This window comes from Phyllostomus discolor, chromosome 4 (assembly GCF_004126475.2).
Source record: "Phyllostomus discolor isolate MPI-MPIP mPhyDis1 chromosome 4, mPhyDis1.pri.v3, whole genome shotgun sequence".
In the NCBI taxonomy this organism is placed as follows: Eukaryota; Metazoa; Chordata; class Mammalia; order Chiroptera; family Phyllostomidae; genus Phyllostomus; species Phyllostomus discolor.
Genome location: NC_040906.2, coordinates 71,853,451 through 71,872,647, shown reverse-complemented (window position 1 = coordinate 71,872,647; position 19,197 = coordinate 71,853,451). Strand labels below are relative to the sequence as shown.

General features: G+C 33.0%; 1 protein-coding gene across 6 annotated transcripts in view; it reads right to left on the bottom strand.

Annotated features, from left to right (window-relative positions):
* The window catches only part of ORC4 (origin recognition complex subunit 4), a 71,837-nt gene that overhangs the window by 9,480 nt on the left and 43,160 nt on the right, over positions 1-19,197 (bottom strand). For 5 of the 6 annotated variants that reach the window (XM_028510518.2, XM_036025019.1, XM_036025023.1 and 2 more), the window contains 6 exons: positions 14,371-14,446; positions 13,855-13,940; positions 11,104-11,152; positions 8,208-8,359; positions 5,140-5,313; positions 54-140 (listed from right to left, as the gene is read on the bottom strand). In XM_028510518.2, coding sequence (XP_028366319.1) covers positions 54-140; positions 5,140-5,313; positions 8,208-8,359; positions 11,104-11,152; positions 13,855-13,940; positions 14,371-14,446 — 624 coding nt within the window. The remainder of the gene's footprint in view (positions 1-53; positions 141-5,139; positions 5,314-8,207; positions 8,360-11,103; positions 11,153-13,854; positions 13,941-14,370; positions 14,447-19,197) is intronic. The other variant, XM_036025022.1, reaches the window with a different exon arrangement.

The following is a 19,197-nucleotide window of genomic DNA, read 5'->3' as shown; positions in this document are numbered from 1 at the left end:
ACATAATTACTTGGTGAAATAAAATAAGTGATAAAAACAAAACTTATACAAACCAATAGCATGTGTAATGACCGCAAGTTTTTACTGACGTTGAAATGCTTCTGTAGTACTTCTCGCACACTTGTATCTTCAGAGAGACACTGGGGGGGGGGGGTGCAAAAGAGAATTAAGGAATAATGTAATTTAAAACCTAAATATAACCTTGTGCCTCACTAGTTGGTATACCTTGTTAATTCTTTCCTTTTTTTACCTTGTTAATTCTATTCATCATCAAATAGGTGCTTCTCTTACTCAGAATACAAAAGTCAAAATCAAATTTTCAGTCTACTGATTTTCTTCTCATCCCTTTATTTAATTGACACAAAGATAAAGCATAATCCTTGCTACCCACAAATTTCTAGTCTGAAAAGGGAATCTACACAGTGATACTAGTGGGATGTTCAAAATGCAGCACAAAACACAACATAAAATCAGAGCTAAATCAGCTGCTATACTTGGGAAAACAAGGCTATATACATAATGCTTAAACTGTATGAGCCAATAGGTTAAATAGATGAAAGGATGTATCAGTCATAAGGAACAGCATGAGTAACGTTGGAAGATTGTGGCACAGTGACAGAAGAGAAGTAGTCATGTAACCCTGAGTTTCAGTTATTGGCAAAACAATCTCTAGAGAAAGAAATGGCAGGACAACCTAATTGGAGGTAACTTTAACTATTCATACAAGAGACAAAGAGGGTCTGAATTAAAGTGGTGTGAAGACGGGAGAGAATTAAGACATAAAAGACATGTTCAATGGAGATACAACAGACGACAAGTGGAGAAGAAAGAGTTTGAGAGGGACAAGAAAAAAATCAGAGATGAAATCACAGCATACAGAATGCCCCAGAAATGAAGAGAGATGTGGTCAAGAAGTGAAACAGATTATCAATATTTAGGAAGCAGATGGAAAAAGAAAAGCAAAGTTAAAAGATTCAGAAAGATACTGAACACTAGAAGACAGTAAACCAAGAGCAATAAAACCAAGGGAAGAAAACTTCAAGAGGCACTGGTGATCAACAATGTATAACATACTTTGTATAATTAAGATATATTTTGAGAAGAAACTAATAGCTTTGGAAACTTGGAGAAGAGTCAACTGACTGCAGTGGATTACGAGTAACGAAAGGTACACTTGGCATAGAAGAAAGGTTAATGAAAGAAAAATAAAGTCAAAGTTGGCAGAATCAAGAAAGGTTTATGGAAGACTGACATTAATTTTTTAAAAATCCTCTGCAAAGAGTAAGAATTTTTTTCTTAAAAAAAAAGCAAAAAAAAGCCCCAAATCCAGAAAACTAAATACTATGTACTTCTATATTTTCTAGAGCTAAAACTGCTTTTTCTACTTTTCCCACTGTTAAGAAGATATGAATCTAGGAAGAAGTTCTAGTCTCATGAAATAAAGTTTTCCATTTTTAGTAAATTTATTATCCTAGTTCTAGTTCCCATTACCCTTACACTATGGTTTTAGGTCTTCTATTTTAAAGGACTTGCTACTACTGTACATACCTTTTTCCTTTTTATTATAAACAGGGTCAAATATCCTTTGGACATACAAAAGATGAACATAAAATAAAGCAAAGTAATTAAAATCAAAGACTTCTGGAAATTAACTGTGGTCCTGGCTTCTAAAATTTCTGACTCTTAACCAAGTCACATATAAAGTTGATGTATTACAATCAAAGCACTTAGGGAAACTAAAGAAAATCCCCTGGGACAAAAATATTGATGAAAGAGTTTTTCCTACCAGAATTCAATTGTTTTTTTTTTAAAGTATTTGCTTTTTAAAAAATAACATGTGTCAAAGGGCTAGTCTTCTATATTCTGCCTTTTTGCTCATCTCTTTATTTTTTCAGGTCTGAATCCAACTCCCTTTCCTTCTGAAGGCTATCACTTCCTTGCTTCCATAATTAATCTGATTTTTAAAAAGTTTACAGGATCTACGTTTGAGACATTAAAAAACACAACCTCATCACATTTTTAATTTCACCTTAATTCAAACATAAACTACCTGAGAATAAGGCTATTATCAATAACCACTTACTGAATGCCTATTATATTTAACTAATTATGATAATTATTGAAGATAGTACATCTTAGGTTTTGAAACGTGACTGAATTTCTTATATTTGTCTCCAGAAATGATGTAAAGGGAATAAGACAGGGACTCACATCACCACTTACAGGAACATGGGAGAAATTCCCAGAAATAAAGCAGACCTTGCGTTGTTCACAGAAACTGATATATTTCTTTTCCTTGATGAACTCATGCAAAGCTGCCACAGAAGTTCTTACTGTGCTGACTGCACAGGGTTTGGCCAGTGCCTTCTTCAGGTAGATTCTGAGCAGAATGTTACAGGATTACACTCGCATCTCAGGACTCAGGCTGCTCTAGGGATAACTTATTAGCAGCAGTGCATGTGCTAAATCTCCTAGTCATTTCCTGTGGAAACCTCTCACCTTTTATTAACTAAATAGGAAAGGTTTAAGACAATAGGTAAATCTTCTGAATCTTCTTTGCCCTTAGCAATAGTACTTTGAGAAAATTTTGTTAGAGGAACATTAGCTATGGTTCTTTCAGATGCTCTTTTATACAGGGATCTACTTCTCTTACACTGCCGTGCTGAGATAGTGTTCACTCTGCTTGACTCATCTGGAGCAGGGTTAAAATATTCAGAGTTCCAGGATCAACACTATCCTAAAGATATTCCTGAATGAGATGCCAAAGGTGACCTGTTATCTAAACCACTGTTTTTGGTTTAACTTTGGAATTAGAAAAGCTTGCTGGACAGTCAGCTTTTCTAGCTGACAGCTAGAAAAGCTAGAAACGACAGCTCCCTCAATGCAGTCCCTACCTGACTCCTACCACAGGACAGGGCCTCTGGCCATGGTGCTGACATATTTTTCAAGTGAAGTTCATTTTAATACTAAAAGGAGGTGGAAAATGATTTGAATTTTTAAAAAAAGTATTAGAACTAAGAGAGACACACTCCAGTGTCACTCGTATTACCTTATAAAAAAAACTACAAGGTTGTCAAAAAAAAAATAATAGAATAGTACTGAAACATTCATTCCTACCACCTGCCCCTAAATTCAGTGATATAGGACCAGCAAAAAAATGGACCACAAACCTAAGGGTTAGCCAGCCACTCTACTACCACATCATTCCCAACTTTCTGAGTCATCCCGAGTTATGCTTCACCGATAACGCCCATCATCTACTTCCTTTATATACCCACTGAGATGATCAGAATGCAACATGTCTGGGAAGCACAGAAAGATGGATGATGGCATAGTACAACCTGGGCTATGTAGTCATCTGAGGAAAGAAGTAGTAAAAGCCCTGGGATAGCACAAATTTAAACATTATGAAAGACTGCAGTTGAATCTTTAACGCAGTCAGAAAACACACTATTGTAACAAGATATCAGTTAAAGAGCTGTAGAAGGTGAAAGTCTCTGACTCACTCAGAAGTGGATTCAAAGACCAGGAGGCCGGAGCTCTGATCCACTCCAGACCTTGGTAAAAGAAGGGACAATATGGGAACACCAATTGTACAGTGTTCCTAAAAAATGGAATCTTATAGTTAAAGTGTCAAAGAAAACTTGCCTGAGCTAACAAATATCTGAGTCCCAGGCAAGTCTAATTTCAGGAAGAGGGCAGAAGGGAGGACCCACACCTACTTATACCATGGCATAATATCTAAATTTTAAGATAGTATTAGCCACTTTTACATATAATTCCATATACTTAGAAAAAATAAGAGCTTGAACATTTTATGTAAAAACAAGCTTAGTATGTACATAAAGTCTGAAATGGCTATAAACCAAGTAACTACTCTGTAGCAAAAAAAAAAAAAGAATAAGCTGTCATTTGAGCTATCTTTTATCTTGTATTCTTACCACTGATTAAATTTGTTCAATGAACTTTTAAATTAAAAAATAAAACGTGTTAATTATAATACTTACATGATCGAACTATATTTTATTATTAAAACAAGAGTGGAGTTTCAGTAATGAAAGATGAGTAAGTTCCGGAGATGAAGAAGTACAGCGATGTGACTATGGTTAACAATACAGTACTGTACACTTGAAATTTGCTTAGAGGATAGATCTTAAGTTTTCTCACATGCAAAAGAAATTATACCTACGCAAGATGATGGATATGTTTAATAGCTTGATTGGGGTATTTCACAATGCATGTATATCAAAATATCAAGTGGTACACCATATACTGTTTTCAACTTGTCAATTATTCTTCAACAAAAACGAGAAGATAGATTTAAGAGAAATATAAATACAAAATTCTCACTTTTAATTTGGTATTGTTATTTAAGAATAAAATCAATATTACTTTAATATAAAACAATCTTTTCACTTTCACAGGACCCATATTTTTGAAAGATTTTACTATGTGAGATTTATCTAACAACATTGTTCAATTATGTTATTAAACCTCCTCTCCTTCCTAACTGAAATTTTTTGTCAGCCTAAGATAAACTGATGCTAATTTGTTAAGTTCATATAATAATGGTCTGCACAGGTTAGTCTGTTCAATTTAAATGTAGGTAAACTTACGGACTTCCCAGGTTTAGTAAAACTTCAAAACAACATGTGAAGGTGCCTCTGTAGCTAAGAACCTCAGGACTCCAACACGGAATTCACCAATGTACGTAACAGAACCACAAGTGCCATACTCTAGACTGCCTCTTAATAAACACAATCAGACAAAAGCTCAAGTTCTTTATGAGAACTGGAAGGAAAAGAAATGCAATGGATAGGCAGGTATAAATCACTGGGCTAATACACTGCTAAATTTATTAAATAAAAAAATTAAATTTTATGATGGAAATCCATTAAGAAAATAAAGTATAAATCAGGTATAAATAAAACAAAAATCTCACTGAAGCTCTTTTGAGAGAAAAAATTCAAAAGATATGATGTTTCAACAGTCTTTTGAGATGAAAATATATGCACACAGTACATTAGAAGCTTTGTGCTAATTTAGACATTCTAAATATTAGTAAGTTTTAATTGCTTTCAAATGGTATAGCAAGACACAAAAATTACATTAAATATTATTGCTTTTGTTATAGGTTACCTGAACATTCTCATTCCACTTGTCAGCAAAAAGCTTATCTGGAAATTCTGCAGGCAGAGATAATTGTTCTTTAAATATTTTAAGATACTGTGGAAAACCAAATGAATTCATTAAGTGTATCTGCCGGTGAGAAAATCGTGACTTCACTCTTTTTTCTAAGAGTTCCAAAATATCCTTAAAAACAAACAGAAATTCCAGTAAGATGCATGTTACAAAAAATATCAATGTTAGTTATAAGTATTTAAACTATCACCTGTAATTAGCCATGCATATCCTATAATATACAAGCATAAAAAAATTTATGAAAGCTTCTAAAAACTCAAATTATTCCCTTGATCTCTTTATGGTTACAAGGCAGTAAAACTAAGAGAGTATGGCTTGGAAATTAACCAAACCTCTAAAAAATTCTGTTATGCATACTACTTTAATCCACTTGTAAGCAGTTGTAGGCCTAGTGATGTCATTTACCTGCCATGCTATTTTCAGATAATTTTTAACATTCCAAGACCTACAATAATTGCTAAAAATATTTACTATTATTAGTTATGTCATAGTAACATTAAGTGTGTCAATAAGGAATTCTGTACATCTACAAAGAATTCAAATAAAAATTAAGATAATAAAAATACTTAGTACATTCATAAAAATGTAAATATCATCTTTATTGTTTTATGTAACAAAGACTCAAGTAGCAGCATGTGTAATGGAGAAAAGTTCCATTCACTGAAACACCCACAATTTAAGCTGAAGCCACGCTAGACTAAAGGAACAAATTGCATAAGAGGAAACTGGCAGAACAGAGCATGACAGTGGTAACGGACTGTCCTCTGGCTTTTCATAGTGATATTTTAGAAACTACTTATATTTGTGCTATTTTTCCTTATAAAGTTAGAAATCAAGTTTACTGTCAATTTTCTAAAATTAAAAAGCTAAAAAAATAAGCTGTGGTGAGGCCCAAAAACATGAATTTTTAAATCTACTCAGGTGATTTTCATTTAATAACTAGGTTAGGAAATCAACTATATAGAAGAAAGAATTCAAGGGCTCAAAATGGGATCATGGTCAGTTTGGGGAGGAAAACAGGAAAGATTAATAGATTGGGGTTGGAAGGAAGAGGGTGAATGAAAAACCTGGAATAATTTTATAGCTTAAAAAAGGAAGTTAAATTTAGAGAAAGGAATATTATATATTTACTTTCTCTTTTTTATTTTATTTTATTTTTTTTAATTTTATTTTATTTTTTAAGATTTTATTCATCCATTTTTAGGGAGGGAAGGGAGGGGGAGAGAAAAAGAGAAACATCAATGTGCGGTTGCTGGGGGGTCATGGCCCACAACCCAGGCATGTACCCTGGCTGGGAATCGAACCTGGGACACTTTGGTTCCCAGCCCGCGCTCAATCCACTGAGCTACGCCAGCCAGGGCTTATTTACTTTCTCTTAAGGAGCAGTTCTACATCACTCATACAGGTAAGTGGCTGAAAGGCTGTGTAGGCAAACATACTATGCAAGCAATAACTAAGAACCCAGATTTGGGGAAGAAAGATGAATATAAAAAGTATTTTAGTGATGGACAGTAATGACAGAAATTGGTAATGGAGGAATAAAAAGGTCAGTAAAACAAACAAAAAAAAAGGCATTTCTTCCACAGGGAAGAGGTTATTTGCTGGCAAAGACACCACTCCATCTGTCTTTTTGCTTTTCCCCTATAAACATAGACACTTATGTACTTGTTTGAAAATGACACATCAAAATAAAAAAAAAGAGACTCTGATAACATTGCTAAGGAGCTACTGACCCCTTATTTGTTCCTTCCCTGGGTCAACATTTGTCACTGCCACTTCCAACCAAAGGAAGATTTTTTTAAACAATCGTTTTATTTATTTATTTTTAGAGAGAGGGAGGGAGAAAGAGAGGAAAAGAAACATCAATGTATGGTTGCCTCTCACACGCCCCCTACTGGGGACCTGGCCGGCAACCCAGGCATGTGCCCCAGACTGAGAATTGAACTGCAGACCCTTTGGTTCACAGGCCAGCACTCAATCCACTGAGCTACATAACAACCAGGGCAAAGGAAGATTTTTTTTTAACATTTTATTTATTCAATTTTTTAGAAAGTGGATGGAGCTAGAGTGAGAGAGAAACATTGATGTGTGAGAGGAACATTTTTTTCTTAAATATTTTATTTATTTATTTTTAGAGAGGGAAGGGAGAGAGAGAGAGAGAGAGAGAGAGAGAGAGAGAGAGAGAGAGAGAGAGAGAAACATCAATGTGCGGTTGCTGGGGGTCATGGCCTGCAACCCAGGCATATGCCCTGACTGGGAATCGAACCTGTGACACTTTGGTTCGCAGACCACGCTCAATCCACTGACCTACACCAGCCAGGGCACAAAGGAAGATTTTTATAGCAAGAAGAAAGGTGCTTTAACCCCTATGACAGGATGCTGCTTTTGGCAAGGAGGAATAAGATATGAGGAGAAACATCTACAGGGGGGCTAACTATAAAGGCAGACATCATAAGCTCTGGAGCACTGGGGAAGGAGGACAGAGAAAGCCGCTCCATAGAAGAAACAGCACTAGAAAAAGCAGTGCTGAAAGGTGACTTTGTAAAAAACTACACTTTTCTAAAAAACACAAAGAACTATATAAAAAAGAAAAATGAGCCTTATTCCAAAGGTGTGTACTTAAGAAGTTAAAATAGTATCATTCTGAGTTGATCCCATTTTCAAAATATGGAATCATAAATGTAAACACAAACTATTAGTGACTTTTATCAAATGGTGATAAGATTATTTCAACTTTCTATTTACATGCTAATGTAGAAACTGTATTTATTTGCATAATCTGGCTTCACATTTTTAAATTTAGTGATTCCACTGGAGGGATGGAGGTGTTAATTTATGAGCATGTGTGATACCTGTTTTCTTATTTTCTTCAACTTGATACACCAGGCATTGGTGAAACATGTTTGAAAATGCCTAATATGAATATGATGACCTACATAGGTATCTATGTTGGTAATTAAGCTTTAATTTTATAAATATAATTAATTTTTAATAGAAAGACTTACCAATCTACATGTAAGACCAATAACTGCTACTGGAGTTTGTGCAGACTGAGAAATGTCAAAAAGATTATAGAGGAGTGTTTGGTTTCTATGATGAGCAAAAAGATCAAACTCATCTAATATGAAGATCACTGGACAACTACTCGATCGGTCACCTAAGGTTTAAAATAAGAGTTCGATATTAACAAGCAGTTATGTCGACCTTTGTTAATTTCCAAGCTATTTACTACATTACACTTTTTAAAATTTAATTCAACAAACAAATATTGATAACCTGCTCAGGATAGGGCACTTACCAATGCAAGTACATTTACTCAACAAAAATAAATTATTCACAGGATAAGACAGCCTTAAGTATTTCAGTCTAACTACTAGACTCTAGCAGTTTACTGACGAAAAAATTAAGAAAATCATTTAAATACTGAAGACTATTGTTTTTCAAATTGTGTAAACATAGTTCTTCTATCATCAGAAAACTTACGAAGTTCTCTTAATACCTAAATCTCTTAATACCTGAACAGACCAAATCACTTTGAGATTAAATATAAATGGTCACTACTTTATGCACAAAACTATTACTTCAAAAGAGACTTGTTTGGTTAGTAGAAATCCCACAGAAATTATTTTTTAATAAATAATGGTTAGATTGAAGTTCAATCAAAACTACTATAATGCCTTCTAACCACAATTTTAAGACTGCAACAACAGGGAGAAGTTCAACATGACCCTGTGGACTCATTTTTCTCATCATAATGGAACCTACCTTAGCAAAAGAATCACTATTACCTTTAGGTTTAAGGCTTTTTATTTGCATAAACAAGTGGAAAGAAAATCTGGTAAGCGAACACTTACTCCAACAGACAATAAAACACTTTACCTAAATGGCATGAATTTCAGAGGGACTGCTAAAAAGTTTAGAAATAGATCTACATAATTAGAAATTTAGTACTGGTAAAATACAGCATTACTTATCGATGAGGCAAAGTGCTTATCCAAGGTTTGAGATCCACTTTATACCTTACCAAAATAAACTTCAGCCAAATTATTAATTACAAGTATATGTATTAGATGAAAACAATTATCTTTAAAATTTGCAGAGAAAAAACTTTGACTATGTAAAAATTTTAAAATTCTGTTCAGTAGAAAATAAAAACCAAATTCAAGAGAAGAAAAATATTAAGTGCAAGAATATCCATAAGGAGGCCCTGAGCAGGTAGTTCAGTTGGTTAGAGTGTTGTCCTGATTCACCAAAGTTACAGGTTCGATGGTTAGTCAGGGCACATGCAAAAATCAACCAATGAATGCATAAACAAGTGGAACGACAAATCATTATTTCTTTTTCTCTCTCCCCTCTCCTCTCCTACCTCTCTCTCTAAAATCAATCAACAAAATAAAATAAAAAGAATTCCCATAAATAAATGCAAACTAAACACCAAAATAAGGCAAAGAAGCAACAGGAAATGCATGAAGCAGGAAATACAAGTGGCCAATAAAAATAGAAAATGGTAACTGCCAAAATGGTAACTGAAAATTATTTTTCTTTTCTTCTTCTTTTTTTAGATTTTATTTATTTATTTTTAGAGAGGGAAGGGAGGGAGATAGAAAGAGAGAGAGAAACATCAATGTGGGGTTGCTGGGGGTCATGGCCTGCAACCCAGGCATGTACCCTGACTGGGAATCGAACCTGCGACACTTTGGTTCGCAGCCCACACTCAATCCACTGAGCTACGCCAGCCAGGAAATTATTTTTCTATTGAAATATAAAAGACAAACATAAAAATTGTTTTTGAAATTATAAAGAAAATAGCACTATGAAATATGCTTAGAAAACTGACCTTCTAGGGCAGTTTGGTAGCATTTATTGTTTTTAAATGTTGTACATTTTAATCCAGAATGCTACTAACTGAAATTTATCTCAGGAAATATCTGCATGACTGTAACAGTAGAAAATTATAAACCACCCTACCATCCTTTTGACATTGTTTCTGTAAGTGCTGACTCTGACTAATATGTGGCTTGTAGATGAACATGTTTGTATAGGAACCCTAGGAACCAGCTTCAAAAGATACAGACTCCAACCTCCAGGCATCCCAGCTCCAGGAGATTTGCTGACCTTTATCCATGGAGCCAGGATGACTAAACCAAGATGAAATGCACTGCACCATCACTTGCCTCATCAAAATGGACTGTGCTCATCTGTGCATATGGAACTGTCAACCCCCTTCTTGATCTCTATGTTCTGTTGTCCTCTCTCTCCTTATAAAAAAACCTCTGCCTCCACTGAGAGGTAGAGATAGGCTTTGAGACATGAGTCCCCATCTTCCAGATGGCTGGCACCTGCAAATAAATCCTTTTCCTTTATAGCAGCACCTGCCTCTCCAGTAGTGGTTTTCGTAGAGGCAGGTAACCTCTACGGACCTGTTTTTGGTTATATAATTATCTAAGACAATCTCCTTAATTATATAAAATTAGAAATAAAAGCCCATAACTGGTTGTTATTAAGATATAATTTATATTTTTAACTACAGTTAATATATATTTATAAAATGAAATGTATGAGAATTATAAAAATGGTGCAGCTCAATATTTACTGACATGGAAAGATATGACATGCTCACAACATGCTATTAGTAAATGAAAAGATGTAGACTATACAATATCAAAAATGAGTTTATTCTTATAAGAATTATTTATCTATCTACATCAATGATATACTACAGGTGAATAAAGATACGAAACCAAGTTAGTTGGGATAATCACTATTCCAGGGGTGAGAATACAGTGATGATTACTTTATTCTTTTTTATATATTGTTAATTTTTTGTAAAAACATGTTATTTTTATAATCAGGGAAACAAAGTTAAATATCCTTAATACTGTTAAATAAGTTATTATTTACCTTTTTTTAGAGCTTCCAGTATGAATGAAAGGTTTTCAGCAAAGCTTCCCTGAATAACAACAACAAAAAAAACCATACTATAACTTAGTTTAGCGAAATAAAGAACAGAAGGGCAATCTGGCCCTTAGACATTATACAGACACACTCTGTATCTGACCCTTAAACACTACAAAGACACTCTATCTATTTATTATAGTAAACTAGAGCCACTGACCAGATTTTCAGCTGAATCTCAGATTCAGATTTTCACCATGCTTATAATCTAAAACTTAAATATATAAAAGCAGAATGAAATAGCACTGAAAATGGCATTAGTAAATCATGTTCAAAATTTTATGTTTTCTGGATAAAACCCATAAAAATGTTAATTTTGTAAAAGTAGTTTTTAAGAGTTGATATATTATAAATATAGTCAGAGAACTAGAAACCCATTGCACTTTGTATCTTTAAACACATCAGGCTCTTGCAAGTCTCAAATTAATCTCCACCACTAAAAAATGACCATGAATTTAAACGAGATCCAGAAGAAAAAGGGAGAAGAAATTTGCCTCAAATATTAGAAACTATAATAGTGCATCTCTATTCAAGAGCATATTACAGAATTTGTATATAGCATATCAAATTTGGCTATGAATACTTGGAGCACAGGCAAAACATTTTTGGATACAACTTAAATATTCTAGATGGAAATTAAACAACAGAGAAGCAGATGTATTATCCAGATGTTCCGGCTTGTGGATAAAGGCCCTGTTAAATATTTTTTCATTAAAGTCAATTTACTTCAGATTTTTTAATTTAACAAAATAGTCAACTTTAAATTTGAGAAAATGTAAAGGAAAAAAACACCACACACTTATTTGTTTTGTGATCTAGAGAACTAAATTAAACAGCATAAGTTTTTCAGAACTTCCACATATTTTGTAATCATGACATTCAGTCAAGTGAATACTTTTTCCAAGATAGGCAGACTACAGGTATTTACCATAACATGTGACAACTATGGTAACAATGCTGATGACCAGGATGACAAACAACTGTGAATCCAATGTCAGAGGTCTATTTAAGAAAGTCAGAAACTTCAATTGGAAGCCCAAATGCCAAACTGAGCCTCTGTAACAGTAACTCTCCTAGACCAAGTAGGCAACTACTTTCAACATTAAAATCTAATAGAAAGTAGAACACTGGAGTTCTAAAAGGAGCATTTTGAACTTGTACTTCAGAGACCTGCAGACAATGAAAGAGTAATACAAGACTGGCTCAAGTTTTTATAGATAATCACAAAAGAATGAATTACTAAATGTGAGTAGGTTTTCAAAACTATGGCTGTGTCACTGTCTTAGAGAATACATAGTTTAGAAATTAGAGTGACAGCACTGCATGATTGCTAGTGACCAGAAAATGAACTGGGAAGGTATGAGGGGGACCCCCAAAACACCCCAGAATTATCTTTTGGAGGTTAGGCCCCTTGTAGTTCAGGCTTCCCCAACTAGGTGAGTGTTCTAGGAACTCATCTGTATCAGTGTGCCAGCTGGTGGTACTGTGAGAGTAGCATTTGCTTCGGTAGATTTTTTTTCTTAAGTCTTTCAACAGGTTTGCCCATTTCATGATGGGTGATTTATGAGCACACCTGCCCACACTGTACTTTAGTGTTCAGCAATTTTTGATCAAAAAATGCCATGATCCCTGTGCCCCACCTTCCCCATTAACCTGGTATCACCCAAGTGACTTATGTTTTCCTGATGAAAAAGTCCTCAAAGGGAAACATTTTGCAGGTGTGGAAGAGGTGAAACAAAAACAGCAAGAGCACTAAAAGGCATCAAAATGATGGGTTCAAAAACTGTTTTGAGCGGTGGAAAAATGTCTCAAAGGTGTGCTGCATCAAATGGAAAGTATTTTGAAGGTGACTGAAGTTAAACACACAATTTTTTAAAAAAATAAATTCTGTTTTTAGGGTATCCCCACTTATATAAAACCCACTTCAAATGCATTAACAGTATGAAAATCAGTTGTTCCATCACAAAAATTAAGGCAGCTAAAAATTATATTCTTCCATTGAGCCCTATAAATCAAGTGATAGGTAAAAAGGTTTTAGAAGTTCAAAAACATTTGTAATAATTTTTTTTAAAGTTACTGATGTTCACTGTCCTAGATTCCAAGGTATTATCATAATGAGTTATTGGTAAGTTTCTGAAAACAATTTAACAGTAAGAGGTAACTGATATTTGTATAGTATGTTATTACCATCAAGTGTCTTTTCTTAAAACATAAAAAATGTTTAATAATTTCTTTTGTCATGAAGTAAGTTTAAGATAATGCCCATTTAACAGATGAGGGATCTGAAATGCAGAGGTATTCATTAATCATGGTCACCAGGCTATAAAGCAAAAACTAAACCCACCTTTTCGTAACTTCAAATACAGTACATTTTCTATCAATCCCATGCTACCCAAGACTCAGAAGACTAGAAATAGACCACTAAAGTATTTTTAAAAATGTTAATCTATCTCCAAAAAAATACACAGAATTGGAGTATTTATCTTACAAATAAAGGAACAAATTCAGATAAAATCTACATGAACTAGGTTTTGATGAATAAATACATCCTAGCACAGTATATATTTTGACAAAAACCTTGCATATTTCAATTTAGAATCTCTGAACCCTCCCTAGAGCTTTCCAAAAGTACAAAGATGTAACATCATAGATTTTACTTTTATGCCTATTTAATAAAAGAACAGAAATGATACTTACAAAAACTCTATCTCCAACTACGTTTTCCAGATTTAACTGCCTTGTGATTTCCTTTAGGGCTATTTTATCGTTGGTCTGCAGCAGTCCTGAAATAAAGCCCACTTAAAATTATTTAACTAAAATAAACTATGCATTTGACACAGTACAGATTATTTCCTGGTCAAAAACATTTTCTACTGGTTTTTGAATTGAACTAGAAAAAAAAAATGAAAGACTGTGAGTTTGTATTTCTTTTTACAACTGAGCAGTAAAGATATTTGGTAGATACAAAGAACAAATTTTGGAGTCAGTGTTATATAAAAAAAGAAAAAACAAAAGGTTTTATGTGTCTCATTTATTTTTGTTTTAGTTTCTAAAAATATTGTATATAGTATACAAAACTAAAACTTGTTAGACACAGATCTACATTTTAAGATATATTAATCTAAATTTAAAACATACAAGTGAATTTAGTTTCGTAGTATGAAAAGCTCATGATTTGTTATCATTTCCAATTGCAAAAAATGGCATACTTACCATTTAGGTGAACTTGTAATACATTTTCGCTCATATCTTCTATCTCCATTAGTTCTTTCAGAGCATGGTTTATTAGCTAAATAATATTAAAAAGTTTATGAAATATTTAATAATAGGTAAAGATGATATGCCCATATTTTTAAACTCTAATGCAAAAAGAATATAAACAGATTGTCATTTTAAATAAACAAATAAATCTGCATATTCTTTAGTTTCATCTATGTAAGTTGCTAGGTATAAAAGAGGAAGTTCTTAGTACAGAAACTTAGTGTTTGCAATGAAAACATTGTTACTATGAAAAATATATCTGTAATAATAATTACTACTAAAAATATGCTCAGCATTAAACCACCTTAAACTGTTCAATTATAAAGCTTTACATTTTTATAAAGGTTGCTATTCAACATACTTATATTCTTTATATTTTTGAACTGTGACATCTTACTACTCATTAAAACATACATCTCTTTATATTAATTCTGCATACATTTTTTAAAATTTAAAAATGAATAAAATTAAGAAAAGACAAAAAAGTTTTTTAAAAGTTAAGGTAATGAAGAACTATTCCTTCTAATATTAAAACATAAAGGCACTATCACAAAATAAATGTAAGAAAACAGGCTCCATTAATGGAAAAAAAACATTTTTTTTAAGATGGCATCAAAATTTAGTGAGAACAAAAGGAATTATTTAAGAAACAAACTAGGACAACTGGTAGACAAAATACTAATTTGTACTTTCAACAGTCTATCCTCTATCAGTTACTGTAAGATCTTTGTGCAATAGGAAGAAACAAATAACCTTATTTTAAATTATTAGGTTTCACAATAGGACATCAAACATAATAGCTATTCTTTGTTTACCTGTACAGTTTTTAAGCATATGGAATTCTACCTTAAAACACAGAATAGGTAGTCCAGGTCCTCTTTAAAAGAACAAGCTCAAAATATCAACTGTTATACTATGTACAGAGACCCAGCTGAGATGTGACATTCTAATATAAAGAACCATCAGAAGACAAGATGGAGCTTCTCTGCCTTTGGGTCAAATCGGACCTTATTACAAGAGTTAGTCACCAGATGATACAAACTTGGGCTCTCAAAATATGGCCTCTATAGTATTTTCTTAGTAATCTGCTATGTTATTGCCCCCATCTCGATGTTTTCTTTATATAACATTTATATATCCCTGGCTGATTTTATGTACTATATTATTTGAAGTTTGATGAATTAAAAACCATTTCAAATGCTTTGCAGAAAGAAACGAGGTTAATAATAGTACTTTAATTTTTCATATGCATAAAGAGAGTCTTAACAGGTTTACTGAGCACTCTTTCCACTGAATTTACCTCAAGCATCAAGTTATGATTTACCCAGATCAACTCACAGCTTTTTTATGGGGAGTGGGGGTGGTGGAGGGGTGTGGTCTGAAACCATAATACATTTAAATTTAAAGGTATTAGCAAGTTTGTCTTCAAATTTTTGTTCCAATTTGAATATTGCTAAAATTTACTGTGTAATTAGGTAGGTAATCAATCATATAATTTAAGTCAATTTTTACATGGATACAATTTCATCTTTTCAAATATTTTAAACTATATTATATACAAAAAAGTTAGTTACTAATGTTATACCAGCCAGCACAATGAATTTGACTACCCAATTTCCATATTCTTTGTAGCTAAAACTTAATTTTACAAATATACAAGCACAGTTTGCTTAAATCTCCCAGTATCTAGGGATTTTTATGCTTACCTACTATTACAATTTCCAAATACTTTAATGAACATAACATTTAGCAATACACAAATAGAAATAACATCAATTAGAAGAAACATCTGCTTAACCATCTAGCAAGTTTCTTTGTCTACAGGAATTTCTATATATAAATAAGAGTTATTTTCCAGGGTCCAATCTGTCATTTGGAAATTTTATTTTTCAAATAAAATGTTTGAAATACAACAAACCACACTATCTGCAAACTTTCTCAGTCAACTGTAGATTTTGAATTTTTGTGTTTCAGACAGGCCAAGAACAATGTCTTAAATACTCTGTAATCTAATTTTTTAATCTGAATTTACATAACTATATCAATGACCATTCCTATCTAAGAGTAACGTATTTTATATTTTAGGATACTCCCACACAAAGCAAATTACAAAAGTGACACAATTAAACAAGCTCCTCAGCTTTCTGACCTCTCAATATTGGAGTGCAGCAGAAATAAATTACATTGGACCAAAATGAAATACCAAGTAGGGGATTCTTCCATATTACAGTGAAGTCACACTAAATAAATGACTTCAAAGTATAACCCTAGTAAACATTTACACACCGAACACAGGAGCTCCTAAATATGTGAGGCAAATCTTGATGGACATAAAGGGAGAGATCGACCGAAATACAGTCATAGTCTGGGATTTTAACACCCCGTTGACTTCAATGGATAGATCTTCTAGGCAGAAAAGCAACAAGGAGACAGTGGCCTTAAATGACACACTAGGTCAAATGAATTAAATTGATATCTTCAGAGCATTTCACTCCAAAGCAGCAGAATATACATACTTTTCAAGAGCACACTGAATTTTTTCAAGAATAGGCTATACGTTAGAATACAGAACAAGTCTCAATAAATTTAAGATTCAAATCATATCACACATTTGCTCTGACCACAATGGTATGAAACTAGAAATTAATTACAAAAAAGAAAACTAAAAAATACACAAAGGCATGGAACTAAATAACATGGTATTAAACAATGAATGAAATCAACAATGAGATCATGGAAGAAACCATAAGATACCTTGAAACAAATGAAAATGAGAACACAACAATCCGCTATCTGTGGGACACTGGGAAAGCAATCCTAAGAGGGAAATTCATAGTATTATAGGCCTATTTCAAGAAACTAGAAAAAGCTGAAATAAACAATCTAACTTTACAGTTAAAGGAACTGGGGGGAAAAAGGAAAACAAAGCCCAAAGTGAGTAGAAGGAAAGAAAGATCAGAATAGAAATAAATAAAATCGAGTCTTAAAAAAAAAAAGTTACAAGAGATCAATGAATCCAAGGGCTGGTTCTTTAAAAAGATAAACAAAATGGACAAAACTTTAACCAGACTCATCAAGGGAGGACCCAAATAAATAAAATGAGAAATGAAAGTGAAGAAATGACAACCGACACCAGAGAAATACAAAGAATTGTAAGAAAATATTATGAACAACTATGTGCCCACAAATTGGGACAACCTGGATGAAATGGATAAACTCCTAGAAACATACAATTTTCAAAAACTAAATAAGGAAGAATCAGAGAATCTGAATAGATAGATTACACCTAGTGAAATATGATACACCACATAAACAAAATGAAGGATAAAAACCACATGACCTTATCAATAGATGCAGAAAAAGCATCTGAAAAAATCTAGCACCCACTTATGATAAAAACTCTCAGCAAAGTGGGAATAGAGGGAACATACCTAAACATAATAAAAGTCATTATATGATAAACCCACTTCAAGCATCATACTCAACAGGCAAAAACTACAAGCGTCCCCCTTAAGATCAGGAACGAAACAGGGATGGTTGCTTTCACCTCTCTTATTCAACATACTATTGTAAGTCCTAGCCATAGCACTCAGACAAGAATAAAAGGTATCCAAATGGGAAAAGAAGAAGTAAAACTGTCATTATTTGTAGATGATATGATATTGTACATAATGAACCCTAAAGGCTCAAGGAAGAAGTAAAACTGTCATTATTTGCAGATAACATGACATTGTACGTAATGAACCCTAAAGACTCCATCAAGAAAGAACTAGAACTGATGAATGAAGTCAGCATTCAGGACACAATATTAATATCCAGAAATCAGTTTATTTTCATAAACTAATATAAGAGATGGAAATTGAGAAACAATAATAATTGCTTCCAAAATAATAAAATAGCTAGGAATAAATCTAAACCAAGGATGTAAAAGACCTGTACTCAAAGAATTATAAGACACTGAAGAAAGAAACTGAAGATACAAATAAGTGGAAGCACATACAATATTTATGGATATGAAGAATGAAATCATTAAAATGTCCATGCTACTAAAGCAATCTATAGATTCAACACAATTCCTATCAAGATTCCAATGACATATTTCACAGTAAGAGAACAAATATTTCAAAAATTTATATGGAACCACAAAAGGCCTTACACAGCAACAGCAATCTTCAGAAAGAACAACAATTACAGTAATCATGCTACCTAATATCAAACTATACTATAAGGCCACAGTAATCTAAACAGCATGGCACCTGCACAAAAACAGACACATGAACAAACGGAAAAGAATAGAGTCCAGAAATAAAACCACACCTTTATAGTCAATTTATTATTTGACAGGGGAAGCATGTACATACAATGGGTTAAAGACAGTTTATTCAATAAACGGTACTGGGAAAATTGGACAGATGGTGCAGAAAAAGGAATACTGCTTGAAGTAGTATTTTTACTGATATATCTCCTAAGGCAAAAAAAAGAAAAGAAATAATAAACAAATGGGACTACATCAAACTAAAAAGTTTTTGCAGAACAAAGGAAATCATCAATAAAACAAAAAGAAACCTTTTGGAATGGGATAACATATACGCTGATATATCTGATGAAGGATGAATATCCAAAAATTATAAAGAACTTACAAAACTCCAAAAAAGTGAACACCAAACTTACAAAACACCAAAAAAGCAAACAATCCAATTAAAAACTGGGCAAACAACTTGAATAGATGCTTCTCCAATGAAGACATATAAGTGGCCAATAAACATATGAAAAGATGCT